Below are 25662 nucleotides of genomic sequence, written 5' to 3'. Positions count from 1 at the left end.
TCATATAGCACCTCCAGAAATTAGAAGTGGGATAGCTGCTAGGTGTAAGAAAAGCAAGGCTATCACAATGGAAGTGCACTCTTTATGTGACCATCAGCCAACATATCCCTGGCTGAAATCAAGAAAGAGCTTCTTGACAACTACTGAAGCTCTTAGAGGAACACCACAACAAGCAAAAATCTCAAAGTGGCAGACAAAATGTCAACTTTTGGAGAAATGGATATTTCTGAAAGAAGAGTTCCTTCTTGGTGATTCAGAGAAGCAAATAACGTGAAAGGCTGTGAACATACTATACTCTACTTCTGCGAAATGCAAGACCAACCTGCAGAAGTGGGATCTTCCTGTGAAGTCAGTTTTTTGCATGTGTAGTGCTGTGCAGACTAACAACCATCTACTAAAGTGCTCTTTGTCTCTAGCCATATGCACCATGGGAGACCAGTGGTCACCAAATGCACTCGATGTGGCCAAGTTTTGGTCAACCGATGCAGAAACTGATGCCAACAATGAATTTCCCTGTGTTGATTATATACTTCGTACTTCTGACATGGTAATAAATAAATTGGAATAGTCTCAACTACCAGAACATATTAGGCAGCAGCACACAGGATGTCTCTGGATGTCATGGAGTGGGAAACCTTAGCCTCAAATAGTGATACATCTCTGTTTGTTGCAGTAGAAAATTCAGAACAGTGTAAAATACACTCTTAGTCTCATCCACCCCATTTTGTTGTGATTTTTACAGTTTCAGGGAGGTGTGATTATGTGGTATCAGGTTTTCTCAACATGACTTATTAACGGTATGCCTCCAGTTGTTCAAATGAGTTTTTGTTTTCTTTTTAATGCTCAATATTTTGATAATCAACTTATTTGTCTATGTTTTATTTAAATGCTCAATATATTGACTGTTGACTTAGTTGTCTACTTCAGATGCTGTTGAGTTGTGCTGTTGGGTGCACTTACTGCCTGGACTCCAATGAAGCAGTGAATGCATGTAACACCATAACTTGCAGCACATGATGAAGGTATCTTGGTTGTTGATCAAAAACAAGTATAATGCATAAAATGGAAACAACTTGACTGAATTCCTGGAAGCATGTCATTAGATGTGACCATGCTTTGACCTCTCAGTTATGTTCATTTACACTCTTTGTCTACATGAGTGCCAGACTTGGCCTGCATTGAGATGTGTGGCACAAGATGAGATGGCACCTGATCTGATCTGATCTGTAGGTAACATCCCCTCAGCTATTGCAGCAGCAACAAGGAGTAACAGAGCACACTATATTACAAGATGCCACTTGACACCACTATGATTCTCCCCTACACAAACTTGTAGGTCAGCTTTGAAAGTAGGCGAGATTACACAATTTGCTGATGTTGTTATCCAAAGTCACTTGTTAAGATAAGTCCAAAAATAAACTGACAACAACACTTGAAAAGTGACAGTCTATTAAGTTTCTAAAATCTGCACTTTTTGTATACATGGTAATTTGAGTAATAATTTGAGTAACTGTGTTGTAGAAATTGGTAACAGATATTTCTCTTTCAGAATGGTCTGCAGTATCATCTCTTAACAGATGTCCATTTATCTGTTACCCAACTTTGTAGCTAAGATCAAATAATGCACGTACCTTCTCAGCTTTGCGAACAGTTCTCATACACATGCTTTCAGACATAGCTCAGAAGGTTGTCACCATAAAATGTGCCAACTTGCAACCCCATGATACAAAGTGACAGTGGAGTTGTAAGTAGCACCAACCCACCACATGTATTCCTGAGAGTATGAGCTTATTGTACATAAATGTGAATAATTTCCATGAAATCTGAAATGGAGAAATATGAGGCCAGGGTTGCCATACTGTGATAAGAATTTGACAGGGCACTTAAAGACCTGCACTGAAATGAGGCATCTGAAGTAGACAACATTTTCTCAGAATTATTAAGATACTCAGGAAAATTGACCATGACAAAACTGTTCCCTTCAGTACGCGAGCTATATGAGACAGACAAAATACTCTCAGACTTCAAGAAGCATATCACAATCTGAATACCAGTGAAGGCAGGTGCTGACATGTACATTAGTGAACTATTAATTTAATAAGTCATCATAGCAAAATTGTAACACAGAGTTTATAAAGAAGAATGGAAAGATTTGTAGAAGCTTACCTGGGGGAAGATTAGTTTGGGTTCTCAAAAATGTAGAAACACAAAACAGTATATTATTCAGTCTACAACTTGCAAGATATGTTTCAAAAAAGGCAAATGTTTTATTACAGAATTTGTAGATTTAGAAAAAGCTTTTGAAAATGTTGACTGGAATACATGCATTGAAATTGTGAAGTTACTAGGGACAAAATATATTGACTGGAAGGTTTTCTTCATTTTGTACAGAAATCAGACTGCAGTTATATGAATCAAAGGACATGAAGTGGATGGTTGTCGAGAAGAGAGTGTGGCAGGGTTTTAATAAATAAGTTCTCAGCCAAACTGAAAAAATTGGGTAATAAATCCTAAGTATTCAAATCCAAGTTGAAAGGATTCCTTACAGCACACTCCTTCTATTCTGCAGAGGAGTTTCTTACTGTAGTTGAGAACTTTTCGGTGTAATGTGTTATATAACCATTTATTCAATTTTGTTATTTATTCATTTCATCAATGTTTTTGTGTTTTTGTAATTCTTTAATTGTTTGTTTATAAATTTTATAATTGTTACTCCATCAACTGTGTGCTGACTTGTTTCATGACTACATAGCTTTGACTAATGAAATATCATTATACTAGCAGCAGGAAAAGGCAGTTTTATTTACAAAACAAGGATCATTATGCTGTTTAATGCTATTTACACTTAACCACTTAAACTTAATCATGTAAATTAATAAGAAAGCTGCTACTTCGGAAAAACCTGTAGGTGTGATTGTACTTTATGTTATCTGTTGAAACACAAATGTGATGTGCTGAGTGATCCAAAATTGGCAGGAAAACTTAAAAATCAAATACAGTTTTCACAAAATGCACAAAATGATATTGAGTACATTATAATAATAAAGAAAAAATGTTTACTGCAATAGTTACATTTTTCAGTGACATGAGTTAGTAATTTGCATCATGACATAGTACAGCTGTCACTAATGTGCATTAATATTTCCACCAAGTGAAAAATGCACTTTCTTGCTCACAGTAGTATGTGGAACATGTACTTGTCATTTGTACCAACCATCAGATCTATTTAATTTTTCTTCACCCATATGGATGATGTCAGTGTTGAGTATAATTAATTCTCACCTGCTGATGATTGCAATGTGAATTCCCATACTCAGGATATGAGCATAGGAGAGCAGATGCAGCAACCCTGCACCACTTCTCATGGCAAGGTCCTAGTGGCAATGGTTTGCCATTGCCTTCCTTCAACCTGATACAGTATGAAGTGTTAAGAGTGTAACTGGCGTGTCGGACTGTGATGAGTGGTTTGGACAGTGTAGTGTTTGGTTTGTGTTGTTATGTATGAAAAGAAGGGAGAGCATGAAACCTGGTGCTGGCACATAGCCTACACCTTGCAAATAGCACTGAAGGGGCCACCGGCTTAATGTTGTCATCCGACAGACAGATCATTATGAACATTCTCATATGCTCTTGCTATACCGATGGTCCGTGGACAAGAACATTCTCAGGATGTAAAGAAACAAAGTTTATTTCCTGCCAGTAAACACAAATCCCTTTTTAGTAATGGTGACCATGGTTGGAGGCCAAAATAAGAAACAGTAATTGGCTGATGGCCGAATTACAATTGTAGCAGTTAATTTCTGGCTAAATACCCAGATAACTAAAAACTCTTGAAGAAGACCATTTCAAATAGAACAACAGTTAATACATCTTCTGACCAGTCTGGCGGAAGGCCGGTATTGAAAAGTACTTAAACCGGTTTGAATTAGCCTGTCAATATAATTAAGAAAATAAACAAGTTGTGTTTTCTGGAGTTAGTCACTCACTGATAGTCATTGTCCACAGTAGGTGAGGGATTGTATAGTCTGGTGCAGAAAAAGTCAACAACCAGAATAATTTACAGATCCAGACTGTTGAGATGACACCGAAGGCCATGCGGCAGTTGTTAATGATTCGGAGCGTAGTGGTTTTTGTGGGAAGATGACTTGGCAACACAGCAGCAGTGGACTGTGATGGGTCTTCTCAGATACACTGAAGTAAGCTCCTGATTGTGGAAGACTGGTTGCTCTTGGCACCTGGTCCCTTGGCTTACTCTAGCAAAGACTGACTTCTGTGGTCTGTGCATGGCCATAAATAGGCTGCCCACAGCAGAGTACCATGTACACTGTTTTCAGTAATGTGTCCGTGTGCAATAAACTAATCTGTGTATGTTGTGACCTCTAGCGGCTTATCTGATGGCTCCTGCTGGCTGCCGGTGTGACCCGAACTCTGCTTAGTGGCCAACAGGCTGCCCCTGCTCAGTCCAGGACCCACCTGATGGATCTGTTCATGCAGGTGGCTGGTGCAAGTAGGTGCTTGGCTGAGATATATTAGCCCTCACATTATGAGACATTGCGGAGAGGTCTCAAGTTGAATCCAGGATATTGTTGCAAAGCCTGAGGATCAGGAGCCTTACATCACCGCCTTTCCTCCCCTTGCTGAGCGAACACTGGCAGGAAAATTTTATCCACCACGATTCAAACCTACTGACCCCCGAGTTGAGTGTCGCCACACTATTGCACATTAGCAGCCTTGGCTACAGAGGCAGGTTGTTAGTTATGAAGTGATAAAAATTATGTATATTATATTAGAAGCCAAAAATTAGTTGTATTGCTGTACATACTCTTAATTTTTTAATGCCCATGTTCTTTTTATTAACAAAGAGGAAATATTTAACAAATAATGCTGCTCACATTATTTTATAATAAGGGCATGCAGAACAAGGAATGGTGCTGGATTGAAGTACAAGTAATGTTGTATGTCCCACCATTTAATCTGCATCCGTGCTGCCAGACCTTGGAGTACTACTGAAACACATTTGTAAAGCCATATTACAGGCCAAATAAATAAAGTATGAGCTCTGAGCACAAACTGTTTAGATGTTTTTTTTTTCTGCCATAACAGGAAATAAGGTGGAAACATAATCAAATGGAAATTTTCACTCATCATTACACCTACTATTTTTGCAGGTGAAGGAGATATATGTAGTTCCCGGAAATGTTGGCATACAACAAGTAACCAAAGTTAAAGTAGTTGATATCAACATAAAAGACTACAAGGTGAGTTTATTTATTTATATTATTTGTGTTGTAGTAGATTTTTAACTAATTGCTGTGTGTTGGAAAGACATATGTGTCAGCTTTCAGTGATCTCCTATTACTTTGCCAATGCTACAATACAATAATTACTATTCTTTAAGGTGCAGTAACATCCACGTCTTGGAAAAGGATTATTAATTATGAGTAAATGACAATTTTATGAGCATCACTGCTTGCTGATGTATAGTTGTCACACAGCATTGCTTTGTTCAAATCCATCATCCTCCATGTAAACTTAGAGATCTCTCATGCAATTAAAGCAGTGTGATATCCTGATTACACTCGTGAAAATAGGTCTTTCATCCAGGTGGATCTCTCGTCCTGGGGTTGTGAGCGACCTTCCCTTACCTTTAACCTACACCAACCCTATACCCCATCTCCTCCCCAGGGAAGGAAGTAATATTTACAAAAGCTAGCATGTTATTTTGTATTCTTATATGTGATACATATGATGTTATTTCAAACATTATTTGCCTCAGAAATATAATGAGCAGTTGAATGAAAGCAAGACATGTGGAAAGTAAGTAAACTTTTATTATTTCAAAAGTCACCACTTTAACTGTTAATACATTTATCCCCCTCTGAGATGAGATGATCAACAGCATCATGGGAAAATGTTGGTGGTTGCCTATGGAGCCATTTCGGTGGGCTCACATGTTGCAGAGGTTGTTTTGAATACATAGCAGAAATTTCACTGGGGAGCCCTGACACACCCACTGTACAGTCCTGATTTTCCTTATGTAGTGTCCATATTTTTGGCACCTTGAATAATGATGTTTGTGGGCAATGATTTGCTTCGGATGAGGATGTGCATGTTTGGGTACAGTTCCTTAGGCAACCATAAACATTTTTCTATGAAGACATTGACTGTTTTGTATCACAGTGGCATAAATATATTTACAGTTACATCGATTACTTTTGAAATGATGAACAGTTTACTTTCTTTTTCCTATCTGTCTCGTTTTCATTTGACTATCACATATAGTAAGAATTTTCTCAGATTTAGGGATTCAAGGTAATTGGTAAAACCAAAAGCTAACAAGGTACACTTTCTTGAACTTGCAGGGCTTCCCAATTCATTTCTAAAGAAGAAAGTTTTAGCAGAATACAGAACTTCACTCAAATCCTGAATACTCAGATAATGTTGAAAATATTTTAAAGCCATTTGTTTTTGCCGTGTACATAAGAGATAAATTAAAACAGGCTTTAGTTATAAGTAACAAATAATGCAAAGTAGTAAATGAGTTGACATGTACATCTATATCTATGCTCTGGAGACAACTGTGAAGTACATAGCATATCATACTTCCCTCAGTATCACTTATCAGGGCTTCTTCCCAGTCCATACAGGTATAGAGCATGGTGGAACAATGATTCCTTGCTAACCTCTATGCACACTGTAATAATCTTGTCTGTGCATTCTGCATGGGAGCTATACATAGGGGAGTCCCTTTCTTAATAGTGTTTGCTGAAACTTTTTAAGTAGGCTTTTGTGGAACAGTAGGCATTTATCTCTAAGTTTCTACCAATTCAAATATAATAGAGGGAAACATTCCACGTGGGAAAAATATATCTAAAAACAAAGATGATGTGACTTACCGAACGAAAATGCTGGCAGGTCGATAGACACACAAACAAACACAAACATACACACGAAATTCAAGCTTTCGCAACAAACTGTTGCTTCATCAGGAAAGAGGGAAGGAGAGGGAAAGATGAAAGGATGTGGGTTTTAAGAGAGAGGGTAAGGAGTCATTCCAATCCTGGGAGCGGAAAGACTTACCTTGGGGGAAAAAGGGACAGGTATACACTCGCGCACACACACACATGTCCATCCGCACATACACAGACACAAGCAGACATTTGTAAAGGCAAAGAGTTTGGGCATCTCAATCTTTCCGCTCCCGGGATTGGAATGACTCCTTACCCTCTCCCTTAAAACCCACATCCTTTCGTCTTTCCCTCTCCTTCCCTCTTTCCTGATGAAGCAACAGTTTGTTGCGAAAGCTTGAATTTCGTGTGTATGTTTGTGTTTGTTTGTGTGTCTATCGACCTGCCAGCATTTTCGTTCGGTAAGTCACATCATCTTTGTTTTTAGATATCTACCAATTCAGGTTTTTCAGAATTTGTGTGATGGGCTACCCCCCCCCCCCCTCCCACCTTTACAGAGTATATGCTCCCCACCCCTTGCCGCCCTCTGCCCACACAATGGTATTGACTAATAAAGATAGATGAAAATCTGGACAGGCTTTACATACTTTGCTTGATACACTTTCGTAACCAGGAAGAATTCTGTTTGTCAGCGATTTAACTATTTTTATGGAATTACTGACAGAAAGAATCAGGAAATGAGAAAGCTGGATTTGCAAAGGAAATGAAAAACTAAGAACATGTTCTGTAGTATCTATAGTATTTCTTTGGAACAGTTTTTTACAAATGTGAATGTTCATTAGGTAACTTCTTTATCCGCTTACCCTGATTATTTTATTCACTGTTGCAGGTGGTTTCCAAATGGTGCCAGCAGAACAATGTTGGGCTTGTTGTGGTGGGCCCAGAGGATCCATTGGCTGGAGGCATTGCAAACGAGCTGCTGTCAGCTGGTATCCCTTGCTTTGGACCATCTCGGGAAGCATCTCGGATTGAGTCTGATAAAAGTTGGGCAAAAGAATTCATGAAGCGACATGAAATACCAACAGCTCAGTGGGGTGCCTTCTCTGATGCCCAAGAAGCAAAAAAATTCATAAAGAGGTATTTCCATAGTTACAGAAAGTGTTATACTAATGTTTCAAACAATGGAAAGTCCAGGTTGGAATATCAATAATATTATGAAATGGTTAGATTGCTGCTCACCGTAAAGATGACCATTGAGTTGTAGATAGGCACTATGAAAAGACTGTTACTTATAAGCTTTTGGCCAAAGTCTTCTTCGGAAAAGAGAAATGCACACCGCACACACACGACTGCTATTAGGGAATATTGTGAATCAGAATGGAACTAGTGATGAGTTTGCCATATCATTTGTGTGAGTGATCTTGTAAATCTCATAGATTTTACATTGTCTGTAGTCATTGTAAATGCATAAAAGATTTTAATGACTTCTAAAAATTTTCATCTTTGCAAACACTTTTTTTTCTACTCATATAAAGCTCTCATCTAGCAGCAAATGGTGTGTATTGTTTGTCATAGCAACCTTTGCATGGCATGTGTATGCATTCATCAACAGAATTTAATTTCAAAATCACTTATCACATATTATTCACATCCATATGAACCTTTCAGTATGACATTAAAACTCTCTTCTTAGACTACTATTTTAAATTAATCTGTCTTAAAGTAGTTGATTTTGTTTTAATGCTTCTTGAAGTTTCTCTCTGTTATCTTCAATAAATCCCTTAACTCAATTTTTAGCACTAATAATATGCCATACAAATTCAGCAAATGACTTATGTGTATAATCTTTATGTGCTATTTCTGTTGCTTGTTCTCAGTGCAACTTTCCCTGCTCTTGTGGTGAAGGCTAGTGGACTTGCTGCAGGGAAAGGAGTTGTTGTGGCAAAGTCACAGGAACATGCCTGTCAAACTGTTGACAATATGCTTAATGATCGTTGCTTTGGTGATGCTGGAAACAAAATTGTTGTAGAAGAACTGCTTATTGGAGAGGAAGTTTCAGTATGTATTTTTGTTGACAACGCTTAATCGCACTCATTTGATAAACCACTATGGTAAATTGCTATATGTTGCTTTTGTAGCTGTTGTTAAGTCATAGTTGTTGTCAGACGTCCTGCCTCCCTTCCACTGCTTTTGCTCAGTTGTCAAGTTTCATTTCATGTAACGAATAGAGGGTGATGGCCAAACATGTTAATTTATTAGTGAAATTGTGTGTACTTGTGCTGCAAATTTTGAAAGGAGTAAATCAGTTGGAAAGAATGTGTAAGAATTCTAAGATGATGAAAAAGACATCCGCTGCAAGATGTAAGATTATCCATTTTACACTATTGTTTAGGTACATGACACAGAAGATAACTCCACAAGAAAAGGCGGAGTGAAAATACGCAAAATAAACCAGCACTCGTGTCTTTAGATCAAAACAATTGGATGTAAAGTAATAATATGATGAATTGAGCTTCTTGATTAGTTTACGCACGTGTTGACTCCATTTGAACTTATCAAGCTGAACCTCAAGGAAATTTACTCTCTGTGCTTCATCCATCATATGATCATAAATGTCTACTCCTGGTCCTAAAACGTCATTCTTACATCTTTGAAATTGCATAATATGAACCTTTGTGAGACTAAAACTTACACTGTTAGCTGTGAACCATTGGAAGGCCTGTTCATTTCTCATCTGAGATGTGACTGCTAGGATTGAGTTTGAAGACTTGATTAGTATCCTTATGTCATCAACAAACGTTACAGTTTTTGAAATGCTCTTTAAAGCCATACAGTCATTTATGTGGGTTAGAAACCAGAGTGTGTCCAGTTCATTGCATGTTATGTGTCTCCATTCCGAGTTTCTTTTGATGCCAGAGATACAGTCAGTTAATGAGATAGTTTATCATGGAGGTGAGATTTCATCCATACAAGAGGGATGTCATTAATGTCCTAACACTTTAGTTTGCTAAGTAGAATTTTGTGATCCACACAATCGAAGGCTCTGGACAGGTCATAGAATATACCATCAGAATTTTTTTTCTTGTTTAGCTCTGCCATGACTTCATTTCTGAGATCTCATTTTGCTTTCTGCATGGAGGATCCTTTAGGAAAGCCAAACTAAGAGACTGTTAATAAGTTCTTCTCAGTTAAATGAGTTATTATTCTCTCATAGGCTACCTCCTGAAGTACTTTTAGAAAGACAGGAAGGAGTGTTATGGATCTGTAATTAGATGTGGTTTGCTTATCTCCAGTTTTGTGGAGGAGTGTTAATGTAGTTCATTCAAGCATCAGGAAATATGCTTCACGTCATTGATTGATTACAAAAATACCTTAATGGTAATCCTAATATGTCAGTACAAGATTTCAATATTCTGCTAGAAACTCCACCTTAGCCAGTGGAATTACCACTTTTTAGTGACATAATGAATTCTGTAATCTCCATTGGGTTGTATGTGGTTGATGCACAGAGTGCCAGCCCAAGCACATCTAACACATGTGTACTTGGTTGTTTATTAGTGAATCAGTGTTTGCAGCCACAGTGAGGAGGTAATCATTGAATTTGGTGGCCAGTGTTTTCCACATGTCACCATTTCTGGCAGAGCTGATTTCTGGAGTCTCGATTTCATTTGCATTACAAGTTTTGTTTGTTATTTAATAATGTTTCAAATAGTTTGTGCCTTGTTCTCGGAGTATTTTATTTTTTAAGCATAGTACATGAGTTTCATTTTTTTTTAAATGTCAGAATGGAGGATTGTATAATACTAATGACAGTGGAGTTGATGGAATTCAAATCTGGACTACTGCTTATTATCTGAATTACATTGTGCTCTTTCTTCCTAGCATAAGATAACTTTAATTCCACGAGTTATCTACCCCTTATCCTTGCGTTTGTTGATATGTGCCCTTATTTATTTTAAGGAGTGACAAGTCTCTCTGTGTTCCAGGAATATGTTTAAGGAAAGAGTTAAATTTTACATTAACAATGTCTGTCTTACAAATTTCTCCTTAGCCTTAAACACTGTGATGGAGTCATTGTTTATGAGTCTGTGGTGCATTTCTTTTCTTCTAAGATCTTAACCAAACTCACCAGCAAATTTTATTCTTAACATTTGATCATCATGGTTGGACAATCCACTGACCATTGGGCTTACCTTGGATGGAGTATCAACTGAAGTAGAAGTAACTTTAGGCATGTGCCTGGAAAGCTTAATGTAACACTTCATGTTGTATAGTAATGATCTGACTGACAATGTTTATTGTAACCTCACATGTTTTGCAGATTTGCAGTTGTGTATAATGAAGTGCTACCCAAAGAGAACTGCACAGATATCCAGTCAGATCTTGATTTGATATCAAAGTGGTGTGAATATTGGGAATTTGCTTTAAATGCCCATAGCTATAAAACACTATATTTCACAAAACACAGGAAAGTAGGATCCTATGATTGTAATAGCAATGATTCTCAGGTAGAACCAGTCAACTCATACAAATACTTGGATGTAACAGTTTGTATGGATATCAAATGGAGTAATCGCATGGGATCAATCATAGTAAAGCAGGTGGCAATGTCAGTTCATTGGTGGGATATTGGGAAAATGCAGTCAGGGGGACTGCATACAATATACGTACATGTGGTCCCTTCTTAGAATATTTTTGTAATGTGTGGGAACAATAAAAAAATAGGACTAAAAGGGGATATTGAATGTATACAAAGAAGGGCAGCATGAGTGATCTCAGGCTTGTTTCAGTTAGAGGACAGAATCAAGCAAATGCTGAAAAACCTGAACTGTTAGATATATTGGAACAGATGTGCCAATTAAACTGTGGAAGATTACCTCCAAAGATTCTAGGACAAGTATTAAGAATCTAGGAATATACTTCAGTCTCTTATGTGTTGCTCTTGCTGGGATCATAGAGGCAAGATCAGACTAATTGCAGTGTGCACGCAGGCATTCAAGCAGTAATTCTTTCTGCACTCCATTTGCAAAAACAGTTGGAAAAAGAAACCCAATGCCATCCACATCACAGGTGTTTTATAGATGTAGATTCTTCTCTTGTCTACTTCGATCCTCACTGCAGGTGGTCTCTCTTAACATGGTTGTTGAGTAACCTTCTCTTCCTTTTTAACTTTTCCATTATATCGCTTTCATCTTCCCGAGAAATGAACTGTTAGTTACAAAAACTAAGTAGTGTTTTACTTTTATATGTTTCTGTCTGTAGCACTATAGTAAAGGATCCCGTGTAGCCAATTCATTGGAGTCTGTAGCCGAGTGTTGATACTCCATAATTGTAAAAATTGTATTATCATGTACTCCTTTATCAAACACATCAACACACATGTACTATGCACAAAAGTAGGAACTTCCCCCCCCCCCCACCGCCCCCCCCCCCACACACACAAAAAAAACCTTTACAGTCTGCACATTATTAAACAAAAAACATATAAATAAATAAATAAAATCAGTGAAGTGATTGAAATTGAGATCACAGGTAATGAGTGTGTGAAAAATGAATGCACATTGCAATCATTAGTCACCAAATTTATCTAAACATACTTTGTGCTTGCTAATAAACAGCAAAATATGGGTGCACTGGACCTCCTCCAGCAGACAATTACAACACCAACAGTGAATACCTCTGACTCAGGGTTCTATGTAATGTTTTTGAACGGTACCCCTTTCCCTAAACCTCTCCAGTGCTTTTCCTCCCCCCCCCCCCCCTTCCTTCCCCTTCAATGCTTCTGCGAGAAAAAGGAGCCAGTGGCTTGTAAAAGTTAAATCCTTTTCTGTGTATGTGTTCCCCTGCCGCCGCTTGGTGAATAGACATTTTTATCTATACATTTACATTATATTATCAACAGTGAATACTGTAAAACAAAACTCCAACAGAAATGACATGATCTCTCAAAGTCCTGGCAGAGTTAAACAAGAAAAATTATTGTGTTGGTGTGTTTTCTAACCTTTCCAAGTTACTTTATTGTGCAATCCACAAAATATTGTATGGTAAACTGTTCCTGCTCTGGCCATCCTACTTGCATGAAAGGAAACTGAACATTCTTAAGAGGCAAGCTGCAATGCACTAGTAAACTGAAAATCAGAATCGGAGTATATAAAATGCCAAATATAGTTCAGTACTGGGCCCACTCCTGTTCTGAACCTATATTACTGATTTTCCAATAGCTTTAAAGACCTGTTAAACATTTATCAATGACACAGCATACTAATCAAGGGCCAACAGCCCCACAATCAGTCCAAATTGTAGTGGAACAGCACAGCAAACAGTTAAAATTTTACTCTCACAAAGAGTCATATTACGCAATTTAGAAAAATAAAAAACAAAAATTACTTAACTTTTTATACCTGGGATTCACAGTCATGTAGAACTTAATTATATTTATGCCAGTGACTGTAACACTTTCTTTATTTCACGATTGTCAATTCTCTCACAATTCGGCTCTGAATTGAACTTTTGGGAACGGGCGCTGATAACCTCGCTGTTGTGCGCCCTAAAACACTAATAATCATCATCATCATCTTATTTCACGATTGCAATTTTGGCCTTAGGCCATTATCAAGTGAAGATGTTATGGCTATTAGGCTATGATGCTTGCACCATGTAACGGCGTCGCCTGTGTATTTAATAGTAATGACAACGACATATAAATGTGTCAGTTCATTTTAGGTTGACATGCCCTTTTAGCCATAACATCTTCACTTGATAATGGCCTAAGGCCAAAATTGCAATCATGAAATAAAGAATGTGTTACAGTCACTGGCGTAAATATGATGACTTTTACAAAAATTACTTGCTGGTGCCAGAAATAGGCATTAACACTCCTTCAATAAATAAAGCACTATCTGAAAAAGACCTTGGAGTCTAGCTGGATTGCAAGCTAAACTGGAGGCAACACACAGGTATGCTAATCAAGAAACTCATTTCAGTATGTGTTACTGTTACAGGTATATCTCATTATGTTGATTTAAAGACAAATGTATCAGCTTATTTTGGGAACTTCCACTCCATTCTCTTAAGATATCTTCTGATCAATGCCACTGTAGTAAATATGATATTCTTTCAGCAAAAGTGAGTTGTAAAAATACCATACAAAGTAGATAACCCTACATCTTTAACTCATTTCCTTTTCTCAGAAATATAAACAAGATGAATATAAGACCACATTCCTTAAACACTTCTTCACGGCCATGTACATCAAGTAATTACACTTAAAAATGAACATGAATGCTACATGAAGAAGAGTCAAACATTATCTAAGCAGAATATAGCTCCAGTAAGATCTGCTGAATGTACCATAATTAGTACATCTATCATCAATAGTTTATAAGCTTACATTACTTTCATTTTTCTGCTACATATGACATTTTAAATATTTGAAGAATGACATCATATTTAATTGCTACATTTTAAACATATTTGATATTACAAAGCTATAGAACAAAAAATCTTGAAAGTACTGGATATATCTTTATTAGTCATATATATTGTTTCAAGAGCACCATTGACTTTGAACATTTTAAGACATTAAAGTTATTATTTTTGTATGTAGACACACTTTGCAGGCGAAAAAAATTTTCAAATATTTCTTTCTTCCCACTTAACAGGTATTAGCATTTTCAGATGGTAACACAGTACGAGCCATGTTACCTTCCCAAGATCACAAAAGATTAAAAAATAATGATGAAGGTCCTAACACAGGTGGAATGGGTGCATATTGTCCATGTCCTCTAATATCAGCAAAGGAGCTGCAGATGGTTGAAGAGAAAGTATTGCAGAGAGCAGTTGACGCGCTGCGAAAGGAGAATACACCTTTTGTAGGTATGTTCAGACTTAAGTGGTCAGTACGCATAGATATTCATCCTGATGACACTTGAAAAAAGAGTTGCCTCAGTAATTACTCTAATTAAGATATTAAATTGTGACAGAGTAACAATGCAATAAGATTTGAGATTAGCAATGGCATTCATTCATTCATATATCACCAAGGAGAATCTTCAGGGATGTGGAGAGACAAGTTATATGTTAACAGACAGAGGCAACCACTGCTGGGTACTTTTCTAAAGTATGCTAACAAGAAGTTATGACAGGTGCTAATGTATTCAAGTAGACCATAAGTTAGTTGCCAAGAGTGCATTTGGTGCAATAGTTCTAAAGAAATGAAAATACAAATTTATCATCATCACAGAAATATATGAAGAGTTCAGTGAACGTGCAAAAGATGCTTAAAGTGGTTGTCACACTATTCTTAGCAAACATTGCATCTTTTCAACACTGATTTACAAATATTGTCACAAGTCTTTCGTGACTGTAGGTTATCCAGTTCTGATTGGATTTGTTCCTTCAGATACTCAAGATTACAAATCTTGACGGAATAGACCTAATTTTTTTTGCATTTCCTACACTGAAAAATCTATGTGTGTGATACCTTGGACCTTGGAGGCCATTCATTAACCCCATCTGCCAATCCATTCATCAAAGTTTTCATTCAGGAAGTCTCAATAACTCCTTAGTGCAGGAGTGCTCCATCTTGTTGCCATATAATCTTTTCCTTAGGCAGCTGCAGATGTTAAAAAAAAAAAAAAAAAAAAGTGGTGTGGGCTATTTTCTGTTTCTAACAACACTTCTTGAAGCATATCAAGATAATTTACAGAACTGATATTATCCTTAGCAAAAATAAGGTCCGATAAGCCCATCATACCAGGAACATTTAACTCTGTCTTCATCGCCACATAGGGATTCGTATAATCTCATTAGAGACTCTGCCATTCACCATAAAAGTTGCTACATCGCTTCAAAGAATGCTTTTGTAAAACTTGGGATCAGCTGCTTATTGAACTGTGTGCGTCTCAAAGAATTCCAGATGCCTGCCTGGATCATCTTCATTGAGGCCTTGAAGTAAAGCATGTCTCTGTGATCTCAATTTCGCTTCTTTTGGATCTTATGTAGGCTTGTTCTTGCTAGTTCATTCTCCTAGAACATTTTTCATTGAGATTTAGTTGGTGATTGCACAGAACATTGCACATCAACATTAAGACTCTCTTCTGTAACAACAGGCTTTGGCCCACCTGAATAAAGATGATCTGCTATCAAGCCAGTCTCTTCAAATCTTAAATTTAATTTGCAGATACCTCATCAAGATGGAGGTTGGATGTTTGGGAAATGTTCCACAAACAAATCACAAATATCACCGTAATTATGGCTGTGTTACCATTATGCTGGAGAAAAAAAATACTGTTCTGTACATTCTATTCACTCAGGCAACAACAGACAACATAACCTCAAATTGCTAGTGTAAAACTACTTATGGATGCAACACACTAGTCAAGTCCACATCCAACTACCTCTGTACTAGGCAAAACAAAGTCTAAGGACAAATATTAGAGTTATGCAGAATTTACATGTTGTATCATTATTAATATGACACTGTTTTCTGTTGTTAACATATGACTTCATTAAAGTGAGGGGAAGGCCTTAATTGCCATACCATGCCAGTTTCCGTAGCAGAATTTTATGGTATCTACAGTCATACGTCTTGGCAGGATCACATAAAACACCAGCAGGGCAATTTTCGTTGTTTAGTTCTGCCGGAACTGAGTTTGTGAAATGGAAGATTGCATTCTTAGTAGAGAAGCCTTTACGGAAGTCAAACTGAGAGACTGTTAAATGGTTATTCTCAGAAAGTTGGTTGGGTATTCTGTTGTAAGCTGTTTTCTCAAATATTTTTGAGAACATGGGAAGGAAGGAGATTGGTCTACAATTAGACATCAGTTGCGTATCTCAACTTTTGTATATAGGTGTTGCCACTGCATGCTTCCTCCCTCAGGAAATACTCCATTACTTATCACCTGATCATGAAGATAATGTATGAGTGACACTATAAAGTCAGCAAAAGAGATTAGTATGTTGGCTGAGATACCATTGTAGCCAAAAAGTTACTTATATATCTAAAAACAAAGACGATGTGACTTACCGAACGAAAGCGCTGGCAGGTCGATAGACACACAAACAAACACAAACATACACACAAAATTCAAGCTTTCGCAACAAACTGTTGCCTCATCAGGAAAGAGGGAAGGAGAGGGAAAGACGAAAGGATGTGGGTTTTAAGGGAGAGGTAGGGTTGCCATACGCCACGGATTTCACAGACAGTCCGCGATTTTAGGGTAAATGAAAACGTCCGGGCCGAAAAGGCAAATGTCCGCGATATTTGCTGGATTTGAAGTCAACTTCCGGTAATTTCAAAAATTGCTGTCAAAGAAGCATCAATATGTTATCTCTTTGCCTTCACATTATATAAAATCCAAACAGAACAGAACAGCTTTCGAGATATGGAAACAATGGGCAGTCAGGCTCTAATCAAGGTTCTGAGAAATACGATTGGTATAAGAAAAGCTCAAATGATAACAATAGAACTTCGTGTACTGAATAATGTAATGCATATTCTTATTTTTTGTAATAAATGCTTTCTTAATGAAGCAGTCCTTCCTAAACTCTGGATCATTAATTAAATGCACATTTCCCTTAGCTTATGGGCATGAGGACTCCTTATTCCTCTTATCTCCTTCGATCGGCTACGGTGACCGTAAGGTTTGTCCTGGTTTTGGATTCCGAGATTATGGCAACCCTAGGGAGAGGGTAAGGAGTCATTCCAATCCCAGCGGACAGACTTACCTTAGGGGGAAAAAAGGAAAAAAGGACAGGTATACACTCACACACACACACACATATCCATCCGCACATACACAGACACAAGCAGAAATTTGTATTAGCTGCCTTGATGCCAATGTCATCTGGGAGTTCAATATATTTGCCTTGCTGACTTTATTCACTTCATGCTTAATAATGCTCCAAATTGCTCTTGCCTAGTTCATGGAATATTGAGTTTTTTGTGCATAGTACATGGTTTTTGCCTTTTTGATGACACATTGAAGAATTTTGCAATACTGCTTGTGGTGTGTTTTTAAGTCTTGACTAGAGTTATTCCTTTGCATTAAATAAAGCTCTCAGTGGTCTTCTGTATATATCAACTGCAGCTGCAAATTTCTTCACGGAAGTCATTGTCCTGTATAGGCTGTTTTTGTTTTTGAAATAAATACTTTATTTCATGATTTTGCTCTATTAGCTAATTTCACCCCCTTGGGCATTCTCAAACTATCTCCATCACAGTGAAAAAGTTTACTCATGTCTTATTTTAAACTCATTTGTGTGGAGGAAGCTCCATCTAATGGTACCTCTAATAAAGGTTGCTTATGAACATGGTGGTAATGGACACAACTCACACACATGTCAATTCTGTATTTAAAATATAAAATGCAACCCTTATGTCCTTTGTCATTGTGCCAGTGTTAGCTACATTGAATCCGTTGGTTCACATTTACGTTAAAATGTTAAGCACATCATTTGCAATTTAATTTTAAATGTGAACCAATAGATTTAGTGCGGCTGATGCTGGCATAGTGAAAAAGACTCACATAAGGGCTGACTTTTACTATTCTACATATGGAATTGACATTTGTGGAAGTTGTGCTCATTACCACCACATTCAAAAGCAACCTTTATTATAGGTAACCTTAAAAATCATTAGAAGGAGCTTTCTCCACATTAATGTGTGGAAAGTAAGATATGTGATTGTAGTTTTTCACTGTGATGGAGGTATCTTGAAAATGCCCAACAGAGAAAAAATATTTAATGTTGCAAAATCATAAACTAAAGTGTTTATTTCAAAAATAAAAACAGCCTATGTAGGACAATAACTTCTACAGAGAAATTTGGATGAGCTGTGGACCCATATTTCAAAACTAAATGCAGAACAATGACTTCCCTGAAAAAATAAAGCTCCCTCTTCTCAGCACTAGATTTTCTGATTCCAGATAGTTGCCAGTTTTTCTCAGCTTCCACTGTAAATTTCATTGATGGGTTGCAAAGGAAAACTGGATTTGTTATGTTGTAAGAGTATTATTATGAAAAAAATTAAAATTCCTCGTATGTTCTTGGTAAACTTCTTCCCATTTTTCACTCTGTAAATTCTTTCTGAATATTGTAACTGAGTTATCATATACAACTCTGAGAGATTTTATTTTTATTTTTTTAGTTTTACGTGGGTGGTGCTCCAGAAAATAATACATCAGTAGGTGAATACTTTCTTATATGGTCAGTGACAAGGACACTATGACTGAAAAATTTGACACTGTCACTCTTTTTTATTTGGTTATCAAACTTCTTGTATGCACAGTCAGTATCTCACTTAAGTAAGGGTTCTGCACAACTTAACTCCTCTCCTCTGGTATATGATTTTTTCCAGGTGTGTTATATGCTGGACTGATGCTTACAAACGATGGCCCTAAGGTACTGGAATTCAATTGTCGATTTGGTGATCCGGAAACTCAAGTGATTCTTCCTCTGCTTGACTCAGACCTGTATCAGGTCATGAGGGTATGTACCATAATTATGAACTGCAGTTACTGCAACGTTTTTCACTGAAAACTATTATTTTTGGAGTGTTAAGAATTGGATGATGACAGGAATATTAATTTTTTTTAATGTGTTTCATACAGGCATGCTGCAGTAATTTGCTGGCAAATGTGAATCTGAAATGGAAAAGAGATTTCTATGCAGTTGGAGTTGTAATGGCAAGTCAGAAATATCCTGAGTCATCTACCAAAGGCAAAGTTATTACTGGTAATTATTCAATGCACTACTTATTATTCTTATACGTAAGGATGCAATATACTAATTTTCTTTGCATATGGTGATGTATTTACACATTCATAATATTAGGTAAACAAGTTACTGCAGTCTGTATGTAACAAGAGCCAAGGATGTTATTTAACTAAATGAACAGTTTGCAGCATATTACCAAAACAATGAATGAACGTAATGGATATAGTGTTTTACTACCTTTGACTTGTCATATCACTGCAATCTAATATGTTTTACAACTAATTAATTGTTATGTCAGGAATTTTCTATTTGGAATGCACAACACTCAGTTCTATCAGCAATAATAAAGCAGTAGATTTGCATAGGATCCTCCCATCTAAAAATTTTCCACCATTGATTGGTAATGTTCAGATCATTTGATTGTATTTACTGCAAGAGTTTTCAAAATGTTTAAATCAATGAATGTAAATGGGGTATTATGATCTTTACTGATCTTCTTAGTTTACAGCAACTGTATATTAGCACACTGTGCTCCTGCCAGACATAACCCATCTTTTTGGAAACAAGTTGAAGCATGCCTCATTTCAGTCACTATACACTGCCTGACAAAACAAGTGAAGCACACAGAAGACAAGGTCGAAATTCAGTGTAACTTTGTGCATGTACACACCATTGATGGGTGTGTAAATGATTGATAGTTAAATTTCTCTGTGACAGGTATAACGGCCACCATAGCGCATTAGTGTTGTAGGTATTCAGTATTATTACAAGGTCCCGTGGGGGTATATTGGGAGTGTGAACCAAGTCAGATGTTTAGTGATCACTGTGAAGTACATGTAGATGCTGTGAACTCTTCTTAGAGTGCATTATCGGCCCCTCACAGGGTTTGAAAGGGGCCTCATTGTAGGTCTCTACTTGGCCAGCTGGTTGAATTGTGCACTATCCAGACTGGTGGAGCATTCGGACATGATAGCTGCCTGATGCTGGACTACAGGGGAATGTGAGGACGGGGGTACTCATCATCGAGGTTCCAGTCGACCACATCTGATTGTGACCGAGCACATTGTAACACCTTTGTATCTGGACCAGCCATCCAAGAACAAGTAACATTGTGTGTCATCCTGTGCCATTGATCAAAGACTAGCAATAGCCGGACTAGGGAATTAACATCCCGTGTGTGTGCTGTCATTAATACCACTTCAGAAGTGGCTGCATTTGAAGTGGTGCTGTGACCAGGAAGCATAGACCATTGATGAATGGCATTGTATTGAGTTCAGCAATGAAACACGATTCTTTACAGTGGTGACTTGGGGAGAGATCGCATTCTTCCAATGTTTTGGAGAGGAACAGCAGTGTTACTCCTGACTCAAGGTATGGGGAGCCCTCATGTACGACTTCAGTTAACTGATGGTAGTGATTGAGGGAGCACTTAATTGTACAACCATAGAGGCATCCTGCGTCCTCATGTGTTACCTCTTGTGCAGCAGTATTGTGGTGCCTTTTTTCAGCTGAACAATTCTCATCCACACTTACCGCGTGCATCTACACATCTATGAACTGTTTGCATGACAGTGAGACTACAATGGCCAGCCCAAATATGTTCTTAACAGAACATGCATGGGATGTCAACTCCTTCGCAGTGCCAGTATCCTCAAGGACTAATTACAACAGTTGTGGGCCATCTTACCTCAGAAGGGTACATCGGCTTTATGACACCCTTTTGAACCAAATTATTGTAAGCATCCAGGCCAGAGGAGCTGCAATTCCATACTGATAAGTGAACTAGTACATCAAAGTTCTTTGAAAATTTGACTCTATACCATGATCACTGAAATAACATTACATACCCTCCCAACACAAATTTCATTTTACTTCCTTTTCCCCTTTTAGATGCTTCTATTCTCAGGCAGTTTAGAAACTTGTTGCATGGACTTGACAACATATGCATTGTGCTAATTTGCTGTGACAGCAGCTGAAGATTAGGAAATTCTCACCAGATTGTAGGGATTTAATCTGTACAGCTCCTGACAGAAACTGATTGTATGAGATAATATAATGTAAAATGATAGATAAAAAAATCTAATTTTATTTATCCATTTACATTATATTATCAATAACTGATTATTTTTGATTGTATGAGATGATAGTTGAGTGGTGTCATAATTGTTGCATTATCCAGGTGGTTGTTTGTGGCTCTCCTCTATAATGTTTGGGAATCCTAATTATTGAGGATTGATTTCAGGTCACTGTTACCCTCTTTTACATTATCGTAGTCTCCCTGTGAATCATGAACAATTTCCTATTTATTGGCTATTGTTCTCTCAAAACAGCCAATACATAGATAGCCTTTATATTCTTGCACCAGTTCCCTGTGGCCAGGTGATCTGCCACGTTGAAAGCTGTATAAGTATATCTGCACCTGTTTATGCTTGAAAACTAGTAAATAATAATTGAAAATTTTGACAGAATTGTTTTATTACATGTTTGGACCCTTTTCTCCATACATATGTTTAACGAACCATAGGTGCCCTCAGTTGTGGGTGCAATATTGCTCACCACTCTTCGCACAAGTTGATTCCATTTTCCAGACATAATCCTTAAACAAAAGATATAATATTTTTAATTCAGTGTAGTGATCTTTTATGTACAAAATCATCTTTTTAGTCTTATACTTAATCATTGGTGTATTGTACGGCCTGAACCTATGACTTCTCAACATCCTTGCCAGTTCTGTTTGTTGACAGTAGGTGAAGAAGATCTAAGTTTTACTGGCTCTTTAAGAGAAAAGATTGTCCATTTAAAACAACACAAAAATGTACTGTCCTTAGGTGTGAGACATTGCACATACTGGATCAGCATTTTTCCCATTCATTTCAGAAATGTAATGTTGTATCCCAGTCATGTAGCTTTGGGTGTGATTGAGTTTTATACACTTATTACTTCTTACAGAATTTTTCATTTCTGTCAATTTGGTATTGATGGGAACAATATAACTAAATGTAAACCTTGAAATCTGTTTCAGGGATTGAGGAAGCAACGCAAATACCCAATAATCTCGTGTTTCACAGTGGTACAGCACAAAATGCATCAGGCGAGCTTGTCACTAATGGGGGTCGAGTGCTAATATCAGTTGCTCTAGCTCATGACTTAACTGTTGCTGCAGCAAGGGCAAGGAAGATGTGTGTTAGCACTATAAAATTTGATGGTGCACAGTACCGCACAGACATAGCTCACAAAGGAATAGCAAGGTAATGTAGCACATAATTTAGTTTGTCTCAGAAATCTGTACAATGCTTATGTGTGTAACATTTCACTCATGGTGGATGAATATGTTATGAATAAATTAATTTCTTAATACATAAGAGTTATATACTATTTTGGTTTGACTAGAAAACATTTCTAGACTTCGTTATTCATCCAGCAAAATTAAAATTTTCTTCCTATCTTTTGATGTTTCTTATTAGTTGGCGAAGAAATAAGATCAGCTTTAATTTAGAAATATCATGACTGTAGTTTGAGACATCTGTATCCATTATTTACAGTGCTTTCACCTGTCAATTCTCCAGATTGGCTCATGTGCTTATTTTTGCCTTCTTTAACAAGCCTGTATTAAAAGAGTCCTTGTACGAATCGTGTTTTTTAAGTAAGTACCATTTTGAAATAAAAAAAGGATGTGCTAAGATATCTTAATAATTTTATTTTTACGTGAAAGCCTGTACCTTAATCTATGCACTGATGCCATTACAGTCTGCTTCTTCCTTGTTTACATTGTGTACTGAGTGTTTAAGATGCCACCGATAATCATGAGTCCCACTTACTGTGAAGTATGGGCTGTTATAAGAGTTCTTAGTGCTAAAGGACTAAAAGCGATCGATATTCATCGTGTGAGCTGTGCAGTTTACGGAGAAAACATTATGAGTGATGGAATGGTAAGAAAGTGGGTGAGAGCATTTAAAGATGGCCGCACAAATGTGCATGATGAAGAACAAAGTGGGCGTCCTTCGGTCGTCAATGAAAGTTTGGTGCAGGAAGTGGAAAATAAGGTGAGAGAAAACAGACGCTTTACAAATTCCTCCTTGCGGGATGACTTTCCTAATGTTTCTCATAGTGTTTTGTATGACATTGTGACCAAGCACTTGAATTACTGAAAATTGTACGCACATTAGGTACCGAAAATGTTGACAGATGTGCACAAAACCAAATTTTTAGACAGTGCATTGACTTTCCTTGAGCGGTACCACAACAATGGTGATGATTTCTTAAGCCAAATTGTTATGGGTGATGAAATGTGGGTGGCCTACGTCACACCAGAATCAAAGCAACAGTCCATGGAAGTTGAGCAAGGGCATCATTTTGCTGCAAGACAATGCCCGCCTGCATGTGGCGAATCAATACAAAGATCGCATCACATCTTTTCGAGGGGAAACTCTATATCATCCTCCTTACAGCCCTGATCTTGTGCCCAGTGACTAACATCTGTTCCTGCACTTGATGAAACACCTGGGTGATCAGCGTCTTCAAGATGATGACGAAGTCAAAACAGTGATGCTACAGTGGTTAACAAGTCGGCAGACTTCTACGAGGAGGGTTTCAAAAACTGGTACAACGTTATGACAAGTGCCTCAATATTGACGGAAATTATGTATAAGAGTAGATTAAGGTACAGGCTTTCATGTAAAAATGAAATTATTGAGATATATTAGCATACCTTTTTTAAATTTCAAAACGGTACTTACTTGAAAAACATGCCTCGTAAATGCAAGCAGTGTCTCTTTACTGTTTATATGTCATTTCTCACATTTCTTGTCTGCTTTTCTTGTAATCTGCTGGCCCATTATGTGATTATATTTGTGTGCAGTTTGGTTCTATTCATCTTTATTAACTATGTTTCCTTACAGAGAGCTTAAGCGTGGAAGACATCTATAGTTTTCATTATTCGAATTACTATTGTTATTCTCATACCAGAAATATTTTTAAAGCCACACTAGATATTATATTTACTATTATGACCAGTTGAATGTAGCCTACAGTCTCTATGTCAAAACAAAATTCTGGAGAACAAAAACTAAGGATGGAAAGCTTCTAAGGCTAGAATCTCACTCGGCTATGTGACACAATCAGTTGTATAACAATGAAAATAATCAATTATTGATAATGGCTAGACAAATGGATAGATCAAAAATAGATAGATAAGCTGCTCCTTGGTGAGTAGATTTTTTTATATATCCATTTACATTATACAATCAGTTGTATGGTGCATAATGAATATGGAACTCTGATCTCCAACTCTCTCTGATGCCTTCCCCTTTATCTTTGTCTTCCCTCATTATCAGACTTGGGTGTGAGTGACCTGTCCTTCATTCCAACCTTTACCAACCTACTCCTTTTCCTCCTTGAGAAAAGCACTAACAGTTCTGAAAGCTGAATCAGTGTTTTCTAGTTTTATATGTGTCTGTCATCAGTATTACCTGACCACAATATTATTGCACTTGGCCTCTCATGGCTGTTATTGGAAATATGTGGTGACATTACAGTAAACAAGTACAGTGGTGGCTAAAAAAAAACACATCACATTGTTAATTATTTCAGGAGAGTTGTGCATGTACTATCAAGTGATTCAGCATGTTCTCATGAAATATCATGATAAAAACTTACAATAAGCTGACCAAAGCACCCTCACTCCCAGGTGCAATAATATTGTGGTTGACAAATACTTGCAATTTCACTGCCTGAAGGCAAAAAATACTGGCCAAACATTCTGCCTCGTGGAATTTTATAAGAAAAGTATAAGCTGTGTGAAAGGATGTAAATGAAAGTAGAACTAATTATCTATAATTTGAAGCTTTGACAGTTTGATTTGACAGCTATAGAGTAAAAAAATGATGGGTGGGAAAGAGGTGATGGAAAGGGGAATTTGGATATGTGCATTCGTACACAGAGAAAGTACAACAGTGTGCTGGCCCACGTATGTATGAACCATCATCTGTGATAAACATAATCACATATTTTTTTGTTCATTACATAAAAGGAGGTGATG

At 37.2% G+C, this 25662-nt stretch overlaps 1 protein-coding gene across 4 annotated transcripts in view; it reads left to right on the top strand.

Annotated features, from left to right (window-relative positions):
* The window catches only part of LOC126251357 (trifunctional purine biosynthetic protein adenosine-3), a 100100-nt gene that overhangs the window by 4589 nt on the left and 69849 nt on the right, over positions 1-25662 (top strand). For all 4 annotated transcript variants that reach the window (XM_049951731.1, XM_049951730.1, XM_049951732.1 and 1 more), the window contains exons 3-9: positions 5169-5258; positions 7798-8045; positions 8786-8966; positions 14570-14783; positions 19267-19397; positions 19520-19643; positions 22648-22873. In XM_049951731.1, coding sequence (XP_049807688.1) covers positions 5169-5258; positions 7798-8045; positions 8786-8966; positions 14570-14783; positions 19267-19397; positions 19520-19643; positions 22648-22873 — 1214 coding nt within the window. The remainder of the gene's footprint in view (positions 1-5168; positions 5259-7797; positions 8046-8785; positions 8967-14569; positions 14784-19266; positions 19398-19519; positions 19644-22647; positions 22874-25662) is intronic.

Source organism: Schistocerca nitens, chromosome 4, assembly GCF_023898315.1.
Source record: "Schistocerca nitens isolate TAMUIC-IGC-003100 chromosome 4, iqSchNite1.1, whole genome shotgun sequence".
Taxonomy (NCBI): Eukaryota; Metazoa; Arthropoda; class Insecta; order Orthoptera; family Acrididae; genus Schistocerca; species Schistocerca nitens.
Note: the sequence above shows the minus strand (reverse complement) of the source record. Positions and strands in the feature narration are given on the sequence as shown.